This window comes from Notothenia coriiceps, unplaced genomic scaffold (assembly GCF_000735185.1).
Source record: "Notothenia coriiceps isolate Sejong01 unplaced genomic scaffold, NC01 NC01_scaffold00029160, whole genome shotgun sequence".
Classification (NCBI taxonomy): domain Eukaryota; kingdom Metazoa; phylum Chordata; class Actinopteri; order Perciformes; family Nototheniidae; genus Notothenia; species Notothenia coriiceps.
Genome location: NW_011361861.1, coordinates 222,610 through 234,335, shown reverse-complemented (window position 1 = coordinate 234,335; position 11,726 = coordinate 222,610). Strand labels below are relative to the sequence as shown.

The window sequence follows — 11,726 nt, the reverse complement described above, 5'->3', positions numbered from 1 at the left end:
TATAACTCAGTTTCTCTTCTCTCTCCTCTCTTCTCTTCTCCTCTCCTCTCCTCTCCTCTCCTCTCTTCTCCTCTCTTCTCTTCTCTTCTCTTCTCTTCTCTTCTCTTCTCTTCTCTTCTCTTCTCTTCTCTTCTCTTCTCCTCTCTTCTCTTCTCTTCTCTTCTCTTCTCTTCTCTTCTCCTCTCCTCTCCTCTCCTCTCTTCTCTTCTCTCCTCTCTTCTCCTCTCCTCTCCTCTCCTCTCCTCTCCTCTCTCCTCTCCTCTCTTCTCTTCTCTTCTCCTCTCCTCTCCTCTCCTCTCCTCTCCTCTCCTCTCCTCTCTTCTCTTCTCCTCTCCTCTCCTCTCCTCTCCTCTCTTCTCTTCTCCTCTCCTCTCCTCTCCTCTCTTCTCTTCTCTTCTCCTCTCTTCTCTTCTCTTCTCTTCTCCTCTCCTCTCCTTTTCTCCACGCTTGTTTTTATAGCATTGTGTTGTTGTGTTCATACTGTGTCTATTAATTGATATCTGTACTGTGCGTGGTTGTAGTTAAGGAGGGAGTTGTCGTGGTTATGTGGTAAAGTTACCAGACGATGGCGCCAGCGGAGCATAAATGTTGCTTATTCAGTTGATCGGAAGCTTTCACATTTTTCCTGTCTCTTTTTTTGCTGTGCTTCAAGATGATTTTGCATATTGATGAGACAAATAGAAAATAGTCTGTTAACAGATCACAAGTATTCTGATGGCGTTGAGGTATCACTTTTTGGAAAGCGTTTCCCCCCCCATGCATCGTCTGTTCTCAACATGCAGTGGTGAAATCACTCCATTCTCTCACACGCGGTCATCCAGATATCATGTATTGGTTCTCGCCAACACACTCTTGTGCACATTTCCCTCCCAGTCTTCCCATCCAGTCAGAGAGGAGTCAGTGTGTCTAAACTTGTTGTTTGTTATGCAGGTGATTTCTGAGGAAGGGGTCAGCTTTAAGGTCAGTCTCTTCTCTCGCTATCTTTCCTTCCCTCCTCTTCTCTCTGTGACTCTCTCTTGCTCGTGTCTATCTTATTCCCTCTCTTTCTGTGATGTGATTCTGTCTGTGATTACTTGTGTATTTTGAGTGATGGCCCTTGCAAGCTTTTTCAGGTCTCGGTGGTGGTAGTTTTAGACTTTATCACATATAGGACTGTAGTGTTATCTGATATTTCCTAGACTTTAGGCACAACCTATAAATCTCAAGGCAATGACAAGGTTTTGTTAGACGTGTGAACCTACATTTGATGCCGCTTTATCAGTTTTTGATAATGATAATCTTTTGTTTTATTACATGGTGCTAGGACTATTAATATAGACACGGCAGTACTCATCTCATTCCTCGATAATTGCTTGAGTCTAACAGCATTGGATATATAACCCTAAACCCCAGAGGCACAGATTTATGGCTGTCTTCACAAAGCATAGTTGGAAGATTTTACTTTAATATTCAACCGTGCAATAATGACATATACCACAAAGGCTGGTAAATGAGATAATTACATAACCAATGTCTGCAGCTGCAGTCTGCTCTCCATTTCTTACCCAATACCATCAGGCAGGGAGATGGGGCCTTGCCTCCTTCTGTGGCACCTCATGGTTTGTCCCACCTTTAGCTTGCTCTCTGATTTCTGTTTGTTAACTTTGGCATAAGCTCAGACAATAAGTGTTGGCATGGCTCATCTGGTGTCAGGTTTTTCACAAACTACAACTCACTACTAATCACTAATATTTGACTAAATGTAAAGAATACCACCAATACAAAACAAGACATCTTTCCCCCTTTAACACACACATAACTTGAAATGAATAAAAAAATCAGCATAGCTACTGCACAATTATACAAGCTGTAAAATAATAAATACAATTTGATATAGGCTTATCTTAAATTCAAAATGATGTGATGATTACATTGATTTTCGTTTTCAAACAACATTTGTGATGGTGTTTTGTTGTTGTGTTTCTTTTATGCTATCTTCCTTTGCCTTGTGCCTTTTAGGTTTTGTTCATGTCTGTTTCTATCTGTGTCTGTTTTCTTTCGCTCCGTGTGTGTGTGTGTGTGTGTGTGTGTGTGTGTGTGTGTGTGTGTGTGTGTGTGTGTGTGTGTGTGTGTGTGTGTGTGTGTGTGTGTGTGCATGGATGTGTGCATGGATGTGTGATAGACTTAAGGAGGGATGGATGTATACAGTAGGTGGGTGACCAGACAAATGGATGGATGGATTATTGGTCGATAGATGGTTGGACAGATGGACGGATGTATGGATGGATCAATTCATGGACGGATAGCTGATAGTTGGATAGATGGATGAATACATTGATGGCTAGTTGGATGGATGTTCAGTATGGATAGATCGATAGAGAGAGAGAGGGGTATAGTTGATAGATAGATAAAGAGATGTCTAACCTGAGACTCCTTGTACTTTTGGTATTAGTTTTTTCCAGAGATGACATTCTCTAGCTAACATCATATTCCTTTGTTCAGGATGGTTGGAGTTCAGAGTGACGTACTCCTGCTTTTCAGGGGTGAACACGGGCCAGCTAGCTCCATCAAGGCCTGGATTTCTAAAAAAGAGAAAAGCCAATCAACACATTTCGACCATAGTACCATTAAGGTTTCAACAGTGCCAGATGATTATGCTTACCCTACTCGGGCAAAGTTGGCCCAGTGTTTCATAAACTTCTTGGTCATGTTCACTTCATTCTTCGTGTATCCCAGGGATGCGTTCAGAGGCATACCGAAGACGAACTCTATCTCATAGCCGTGCATAACGCCCATCCATTTTGGCCATGGGTTTGCAGATGACTGGTGGTCGAATGAATAGAGGAAAGTCTTACCGCCACGGTTTGAGTAGCTGGGGAGAAAAAAATGAATTATTAAAAATGTTTTCGCTGCACTAGATCAGATTAATGAGAGAAATATAATAGACATACTATGTAGCCGCCACAAGAAACAAACATTGACTATTATATTTTTGATAGGAGTAAGGTACTGGTACAAAGGTGCTTAATGTATTAAAAAGACTGATGCTGCTTTGGCAAATCAAATATAGATGCAAGTGCATATTCTATGAAGATTAGAATATATTTGCTTAATTGTTTCTTTATGTTCATTGTATAATTCTACTTATGTTTAGTATATTTCCCCCAAGTTTACTTTTATAAAGTTAAATGAATAAAAGGAGAACCCTAACCCTGTTTTAAACATAATATTTAAAGTTAAATGCAATGTGGCTTAATCCTAAATTCACACTGAAATACTAGAAGAAGATATTTTAAATGTAAAACAATTGTAAGAACTTGGCAACATTTTCCAAACTGCTTCTGTGGTTGTTCCTGCTACAGCATATTCAGACATACATTTGGCCATTATGCGACCCTGCAGTAAAGACTTAACAACAGTAGACTGTAGAAAAAAGGACAGGCTGGCAAAACATATACATGCAGTACATCTAGTATATTATACATAGATACATCTTGGATGTGTTGAGAATTACCTCTGAGCAAACTCTAGTAGAGGACAAACAAACAGGTGGTCTGCAACCAGACTTCCCAGCAAGTCACGATTCTTCATCCTGTTGTTCTCATCTGCCCACTCAGTGTACTGGAAAATGGCCGCATCTCTTGTGAGGTTGCTTGCATTTGCCATTACAATTGCCACTCCTTTTAGGAATTCATTCCTGGTGATGAGACTCTGACCGGGGACGTTAAACCCAGGCAATCCATAAACTAGGAAGTAGGTCCCTTCGTCTTTGTTTAAACCAAATAGGACCTCTTTTTTTGGAAGTTTGCCGGTGCTAAGCAAAACCTGCACAGAAAAAACAAAAGGGGATTGTGACACAATATGCTTTTCAATTTGTGTCTAAGACTTGTGTGCTATATAACCAGTAAACTTCATTTGACATGCATGCAGTTAAGTCAATGTTGTTAGATGTCTATATGCCTACTGACGTCTTGACACAGACACACACACACCTACTTCAACTTTATCTGGCAGGAAGTCCCCATCAACATGAGGAGCAAAGGTTGGTGCAAAGAATGAAGTTTGTCCGAGAACATTGAATTGATCCAATGAGATTTGCTGAGGATCGGCCTTTCGCATACAAGCTTCCATATCAGCCGGAGGGGACGTGGGGCACCCCAGTAACGTCACCAGCTTCATGGACCTTGATGTTGATGCAGAGAGAGAGCAAGGCAAGAGACAGAAGGAATACATCGGCATGAGAGAGGGAGTGTTATGATCTTGGTGTTTCCTGTTGTATTTATGAAAAGTGTTCTTCCTTTGTCATGTATACTTTCCCTTTCAGTCCTTGTGAGTTTTCCCATCTGTTGTGATTGATAATAGTTGTACGTGTTCCAATGAACACTGCAACCACCTAACCTTCCCTGCACTCTCAATAGTTCAGACTGTGTTTACGCCGTGGTTTTTCTGTTTATTCAAGGTTCAAGGTTCAAGGTTCAAGGCTTCTATTGGTTATGCAAACATAGCTACAGTGTAGTTATGTCAATGAAAATAGTAGGTCACAGGCTTTTCCAACAGTGCAACACAATAAAACTGAAAAAACTGAAAAAAGTAAATACAAAAAGAAAAATTGTGAAAAAGTGAAATAGTGCAATAAGAGTCTCTATATGCAAGTGATTGAACATGAAATATTGGATACATCATTTCTAAATTGCAGCCAGATTAATGTTGTGGATGTTGTTTCAAAAGTTCAGGTGTTATTCTTGGTTGGATTATTGTATGACGTTGTATGGCGTAAAACATGTTTTTCTGTTATTTACTATTATTTTCCGTCCTTTTATGTTCTGTTTCATTCAGTTCTGTTTGCTTCAAACCACCAATTCAACTTTAAATAACCATGACATAGCAATGACGGAGGGAGGGAGTGAAAAGCGGGTGAATAATCGAATACACCCTACCTGCGCCAGATCTCCTCCTTGCTGATCGTTGCCCAGGGTGCATTAGGAGAGCCACTCTGCATCACAGCCCTATGGAAGAGACTCTGGCTGCCCGGGGAGAGCAGGTGTAAGCCAACAGACGCTGACCCAGCACTCTCTCCAAACAGAGTCACCTGGAAACAAAAGTTTGTTTGTTTCAACAATTTTGACAAATCTTGTTGTCTGATTTTTAAGGCGAAACCATTTTACCTGTGAAGAATCCCCTCCAAAAGCAGCGATGTTGTTGGCGACCCAGTTGAGCGCCAGGCGCTGGTCCAGCAGGCCTACATTGCTTTGGATGTTCTTGTTGTCAGGAATCGACAGGAAGCCAAACGCTCCGAGTCTGCACAAGAATAAGGACAGATGTTGACAGCATAAAACCACCTATTGATTTACCATACAATCTCCATAAGCACACATTCACCACATTGCTAATTACCAAAAGTGTACCCAATCATATTAAAAAAACGTTTCCATTTATTTCAGTCCTTACCTGTAATTCATTGATACCACAACAACACCCTCGGATTTAGTCAGGAAGCGACCATTATAAATGTCCAGAGAGGAAGTTCCTGAATAGAACCCGCCCCCATAGATCCAGACGAGGACTGGAGCCAGCGGAGAGGGCTTGGATTGAGTTTTGTTGAATCGTGGGGACCAGACGTTGAGGTACAGACAGTCCTCACTGACAGGAGTGTTTGGGTTCCACATCTCTGATCCTTCAAACCCTGGAAAAGATTACAATAATGATCCAGGTAACAACTGAACGATTGTACCTGTAATGCAGGAGTACGGAGAAGTCATTATCGGTTCAACCACAGAAATGATCATGACGGTATTTTAAGAATGAAAGTGGGGCGTGGATTATTCTGGAAGTCAAGTTATATATGGCAAATGTGATATTTTATTAATTATCATTCATTCGCAATGCAATAGTTTCTCCATCATATTGATTTCATATTGGCGTAATTATTTCCACAACCTCATATTGCACTTGTCATCTCTTTCTGTCTGTCTAATTACATTTATCATCTAAAAATGCTTTAAAAGCTGAATAAATCCCAGTTTATTTTGAACTAGGAGATGAATATTCACTGACATATAAGGTAAATGTTTTTCTTTATATGTTTTGACAGGTTTTGTTAATGTAGAAAATGATATACAAATACAGCTGATAAAATACAGGCTTTAACATTTATTGTGTTGTCTAGGCTGCGGGGGTTTGAAATAAATATAGCTGCCACGCCATTCTTTGATCTTTCTAGCTCTCACAAATGACACCTGCTTGGTGAGTGAAAGCCTAGAATGGTTAACTGTAAGCCTGTTGTGCGCTCGGCGGGGTGCAAAAAGAATACAGCAAATGTTTTTATAACGTGTAGTAAACTGAACAGCTTGACTTGAGGGAGGAAATTAACACATACAGGTCAAACTACAGGTTTCAACTTTTATTTTGATGTTTAGGTTGCAGTGTTTTTTAAATAAATGATCAAAGGCTAATATAAAATATATAATATGGATGAATAGTTCGTGAAATCAAGTCCTATAATGCAAACAGAATGGGTATTGTTATCCTGTGCTCAACCCCAATCACATACCTTTAAAATAAATAAGTAACACCCCAAATAATAATGAGACTAAAGAAGTATTGGTTTCCATTTGTACTTTCTCCAATACTAAGTAGATGTCCCAACGGCTGCAGTCTAGTAATTGATAGATACTCTTATCTCAGATGTTTGGAGTTAAACACACTTGTGTGATCAGTCATACAGTAAGTTAAAGTTCACCTTCATTATGACACTTAATTGCAAGCAATTTTGAGATAAGATTTTATCTTGAAGTACCACTTCTATTTGATTAACTAATTCAGGACAAACAGCAGAAAGAATAAATAAATAAAGACTTGTTTGCTTTCCTGCTAATTAGCCCCAATTTGTCCAAACAGCCGTCCAACATCAATGCCTTCTGGCCATATCTATCTGTGTGTCATATCTATATTTGGAGTAAAATGTGGGAGTTTTCTCGTATGTCTGGCACTGGTTGGCTATCAGACAACCCCTGACATATGGCTGAGTCCACAAATAGCTATGTGTCAATGCCCCTAGCCATAAGTCAAAAACCCAAAGGACCTTTTTGGGTGGGGTACAACGCCTGTATCGAATTCCATTTTTCTGTGTTTATGTGCTTATGTATCAGTAGAATGGTTTTGTTTTGATGAATTGGCTCAAAATATTATCTTACCATTCATTTCCAAGATGTATAACCGTCTACTATAAAGTAATAAATGGTGCTATCATCTACGGTATGTGTGTGCATGTGTGTGTGTGTGTGTGTGTGTGCGTGCGTGCATGTGTGTGTGTGTTGGGGTTGTGGTATGGTGTTACATAACAACCTCTTCCCATATCCTAATTTAAGGGGTCTGAAGGGCATCTTTTTTTAACGATCGGACATGCAGTCCTTTGGGGCCCATGGGATTATTAGAGGGGTAGAGACCGCATTCATATCACTGGGTGGAAACATACATTAAGATTTGCTTTCGGTAACATTGCAATAATTGTGATGTATTTACTGAATTTATTTACTTTTGTTAGCTTAGAAATGTTTTTGTTCAATACATTTGTGTGTGAGTGTAATGTCTAGTGAGAATGGTGACTTTCAATGACCCCTGCATTGTGGCCAATCTCATTTTGAAATTAAATGGTAACAATTATTTAGATTGTTGCCTAATGTTCAGGTTTTGAGAAGGGAAAACAAATTAAGGGCTGAGAAAGAGGGTGAGGAATATAAATTAGACTGGACTATGTTTGTTAATTTAAAAGTGTTACAAAATTGTGTGCACATTATTTTCCGAGTGAGCAAGAAACCTAGCATTACACTAAGCTCAGTAATTTCTTTATTGCTGTGATGCACTTTTACAGTATATGAATTTCACATTCATTTTAAATGCATGGTTTGTTGCGTCCATTGCCAGTGGTTTATAAATACAGATGGCATGACAATTCACAGGTTTATTTTTGAAAGGGGAAATTTCTCTTGTGGATCCCGAGCTGAAAAGGAACCCCTGTTTTAGAGCATCATAGCCGTATGTTCTGTAAACAAGCACTTACAAACGTAGCTTTTTTCATAATGTTAATGTTAGTATATCTGACTATAAATGTAATAAAAACAGGGGACTTAAATGAATGTGTATGCATTTAGCCTGAGTCTGAGAAAATCACCCCAGTTGTTATCCTAATGATGTCACTAGGTTATTTGGGGACTGGACTGAGAAACACGGATGACATTTAAACAAAGGTCCTCTGCTACAAACCATATGAAATATACAGCTTTATGAAATTAGCTTTTTTTTAGTGTGGGATCCAATGTTTTCAGAGCTTGAAATATTCTGAAAGGGGCTAAAAGTCAAATACCTCGACCTCCGTTGCATCCATTAGGACCTTTTTTTTTTCGTCTTTGTGAATTATCCAATTGTTTGGAAGTTCAACTGCTATAGAGGGACACATTCTGCTGAGCAGTTTACAGCTAAAGCTCTGGCATTTCGCTATTTTCTCACCGTGCACTCGGTTATGTACATGCACTGTAACACACTGCACTGTACATGCATTCCTCCACTACTTCATTTATTAGCCTTTTTGCTAATACTAAATGTGAAAAATAAAACCTTGCACCAAGTGAAGACCTTGTATAACAAACTGTGTACAGATTGTGTTTGCACATAAATAATAATAACATGAATATTATCTAATAACTATTGTAGGACTCAGGGGTGCTGTGTAGTCCTGGTGAGTCATCAAATACTGGCTGACCTTTCAAGCAGGTGTTTGTAATCGCTGCACCACTTTTTGGCAAGGATTTGACTCAGGAGTCACACTTGAATAGTCCATATTGCAAGTACACCATAATATACAGTTCATAAATTGTGACCAAACGTGTGGCCTACCTGGAAATGAAGTATCCGGTGACTGGTAGCAGGAATTTGGGAAGTTTGAGGCATCCTTCACGCGTTCCCATCTGTCCACTGGCTCTGGAGCTCTGAACCTCAGTTTCCCCACAGGTGGTTTTCCATAAGGAATTCCCAGGAACGCTCTAACATCCCCACCTAGCACTGAGAGAAGCTTTCCCTGAACTTGCCCATGCTTAGTGTCGACCAGGAGGTCATCTTGATTGGCGAGTGATACCGCCAGGAAATGAGGCAGCAGCAGAAGAAGAAAGGCGAGGTGTGTACACGGAGCGATCGTCGCCATGGGAAATCCTGGGAAGGGAAAAAAGGGCACAAACAACAATTTTTGTATTATTGATCTTCAGATTTTAAAATACAGCCTATTCGAGGGAACACAGGGATTTTGGCCTTTGCAGAACTTTACATGCACAAAAACCGATAAAAGAAAATACAGAAAAGGGTAAACATCAAAAGCATACAAGGGTCTCTTTAATATTATCAAATAAAAACAATTAAATAGTCGAGATTATTTAAAAAAGTTAAGGCTATTGTATGCTCTAAGCCAGAGATTCATTTTTTAGCTTCAACGTCAAAATAAAAATGTGCCATGTCCAAACTTAGGGCCTCAGGGTCGGGTCTAAACATTCAATCACCCTTGGCTACAATAGATTAAGTAAATCATTTGACTTCCTTCACAATGACTCCCGTGTCAGTAAACAGTGTGGTGTGCTGTAATATAAAATGATTTAGTCTATTACAGAATTAATATTATTATGAATTATTTTCTTTTTTTCTTGGGTTGATGGAGTTGGGTTCAAGGATCAGAGTGCAGTATGATAAATTTAATTATTCTACTGTGTAAGGCATAGTCCAAGATTAGATGCTGTATAATTAGACTTGGGCGTGTTCAGGCTGTTGTGGAAAATACCAATATGGATTTGATACTCCATGAGAGACACAAACAACAACAACATTTAACATTTTCATAAATATTTTACAAATATTAATGTGGGTCATATAATACAACTATTAGCTGATGTTACCTGCATTCAATAAAAGGTTTATTGTCAAGTATGTTAACACTTAAAATAAAATGTGCCTTGGTGTATAATGGTAAATACTCAAAATCAATGAGAGGAACTTAGTTTTTAGAGCAAATACAGAACAATTACAAATACAAATGTAGAAAACACACAACTTTTTGGCCAAGCAAAAATCCAGCTCATACAGAATAACCTATAGAACAGCTCGTGCGTGTGTGTGTGGGTATGTGTGTGAGAGACAGAGAAAGAGGGGGGAGAAGGGGGGGGGGGTTTCATTCCCGCAGCAAGTGTGTCACTTTAACAGCGTCTTGTGATCATCTTGAAACAATAACAATTAACGATAAGAAAGCAATAAGCTGGCCCTTAGCTGATATACGGACGCAATTGAGTGCAAGCAGCTGAATCGTGGACGGATGCGCTTTTACTTTGAAAAGACTAACGACAAAACGATCTTTAGTGGATTGACCGGGAGACACACATTTTGTGAGAGACGCGCTGACTCCGGGATTGAAACTATATCACTAATGCGTTTCCTCATAGTGAATTTTTAAATACTAATTCATTGAAAAAAAAAAAGCTTAAGTGGCGTCTTACCTTGTTAGCAGTCAATGTGTGGCCGGAGTGAATGCGGGCACAGGACTGATGGGATGAAGAAGGCGTGGACACATCTCCCTGTCCACAAACTGCTGGGCTGGCCCTGCGCGCACACACAGCTGCTGCAGACACAGTTATGACTGTAGCAATACAAATGACCATACTAAAACGTATGATATCATATTAATTAATTAATTAATAATGATAATAATACAAATGTGAATAAAGTGATTCAAAAGACACACAGTGACAGTGATACAAAAAATAGCCACATTGTAACAAATTAAAAAATATATATATTAAAAAAATATATGATAACAAAGAAAACATTTTTTTTAAAGTAAGGGAAAGAAAATAATAATGATAATAATAATATACTGTTAAAAAATAGACATATAATATATGTAGATCATAACTACCTCATATAACATCATGTCCTCTCCAACATGTTACAAAATACATCTTAGAGGCCATTAAATGTGGGAGCGCAAAGAATAAAAACAAAAGATATGTATAAAATTAAATATGTTATATTTGTGGTTGATACATTAAGGGTACATAAGGATAAGGACAAGGACAAGGATACATAAGGGGGTGACCATCTTTAACAATCCAAGTATTTTTAATCTACTTTTCTATATGATATCCTTTTCTTTTTTCGGCTTTCAGATTAATATAGAGTACATAGAGTACAGAAAACACTCGGAAATTAATTACAAGTATACAGTAGCATACATAAAACAGAAACGCATAAAGTAGGCTACACATACTAAAGTAAAATAAAATTACTTTCCACCAGTTCCAGAAATAAATCACTGCAGGGGTCAGTGCAGGTCACTTGAGCAGACACACAGACGACTGTCTCTGGTCATCAGCTCAACAACAATAAACAATAACAAGGACATTATGCAACGTTTGAAACTGGGCTTCATCTAGCATCAAACATCCTGTTGTCTGCATCTCCCAAATTCCAAAGCTGTCTCTTACAGTAAATATATTTAGCAAGAAAAATGTGCCAACGGTAGTGTTTTTTTTGCAACACATTTACAACAAAGTGTGAGTTGTAAAATGTTTGTTTATTTATTGTATGTATTTGCATTGAAATGATTATATCTATTTCACTCTTCTCTTTTCTTATTTTCAATTACAATACATTGAAGAAACATTTAGAAATATTATAATTGTTTTATTCAAAATAAAATAATAAAAACAATAGAT

At 38.5% G+C, this 11,726-nt stretch overlaps 1 protein-coding gene across 1 annotated transcript; it reads right to left on the bottom strand.

Moving 5' to 3' along the window:
• Positions 1 to 2,398: 2,398 nt before the first annotated feature.
• On the bottom strand, positions 2,399 to 10,597 carry LOC104958666 (acetylcholinesterase-like). The gene is made up of 9 exons (XM_010786429.1): positions 10,509 to 10,597; positions 8,872 to 9,183; positions 5,428 to 5,662; positions 5,145 to 5,277; positions 4,917 to 5,068; positions 3,976 to 4,162; positions 3,494 to 3,804; positions 2,642 to 2,851; positions 2,399 to 2,561 (listed from the first exon to the last, which is right to left on the bottom strand). Exons 2-9 carry the CDS (start codon positions 9,173 to 9,175, stop codon positions 2,399 to 2,401), a joined length of 1,695 nt encoding a protein of 564 aa, XP_010784731.1. The 5' UTR covers positions 9,176 to 9,183; positions 10,509 to 10,597.
• Positions 10,598 to 11,726: the final 1,129 nt, after the last annotated feature.

What these genes read in the sequence shown, in the direction of transcription:
- LOC104958666 (XM_010786429.1), bottom strand. Translation starts at nt 9,175, where the DNA reads ATGGCGACGATCGCTCCGTGTACACACCTCGCCTTTCTTCTTCTGCTG. An exon ending in ACCGGATACTTCATTTCCAG is followed by an intron (nt 5,663 to 8,871) that starts GTAGGCCACACG and finishes AATCTTTTCCAG; the next exon opens with GGTTTGAAGGATCAGAGATG. An exon ending in TCCTGCCAGATAAAGTTGAA is followed by an intron (nt 3,805 to 3,975) that starts GTAGGTGTGTGT and finishes TTTTCTGTGCAG; the next exon opens with GTTTTGCTTAGCACCGGCAA.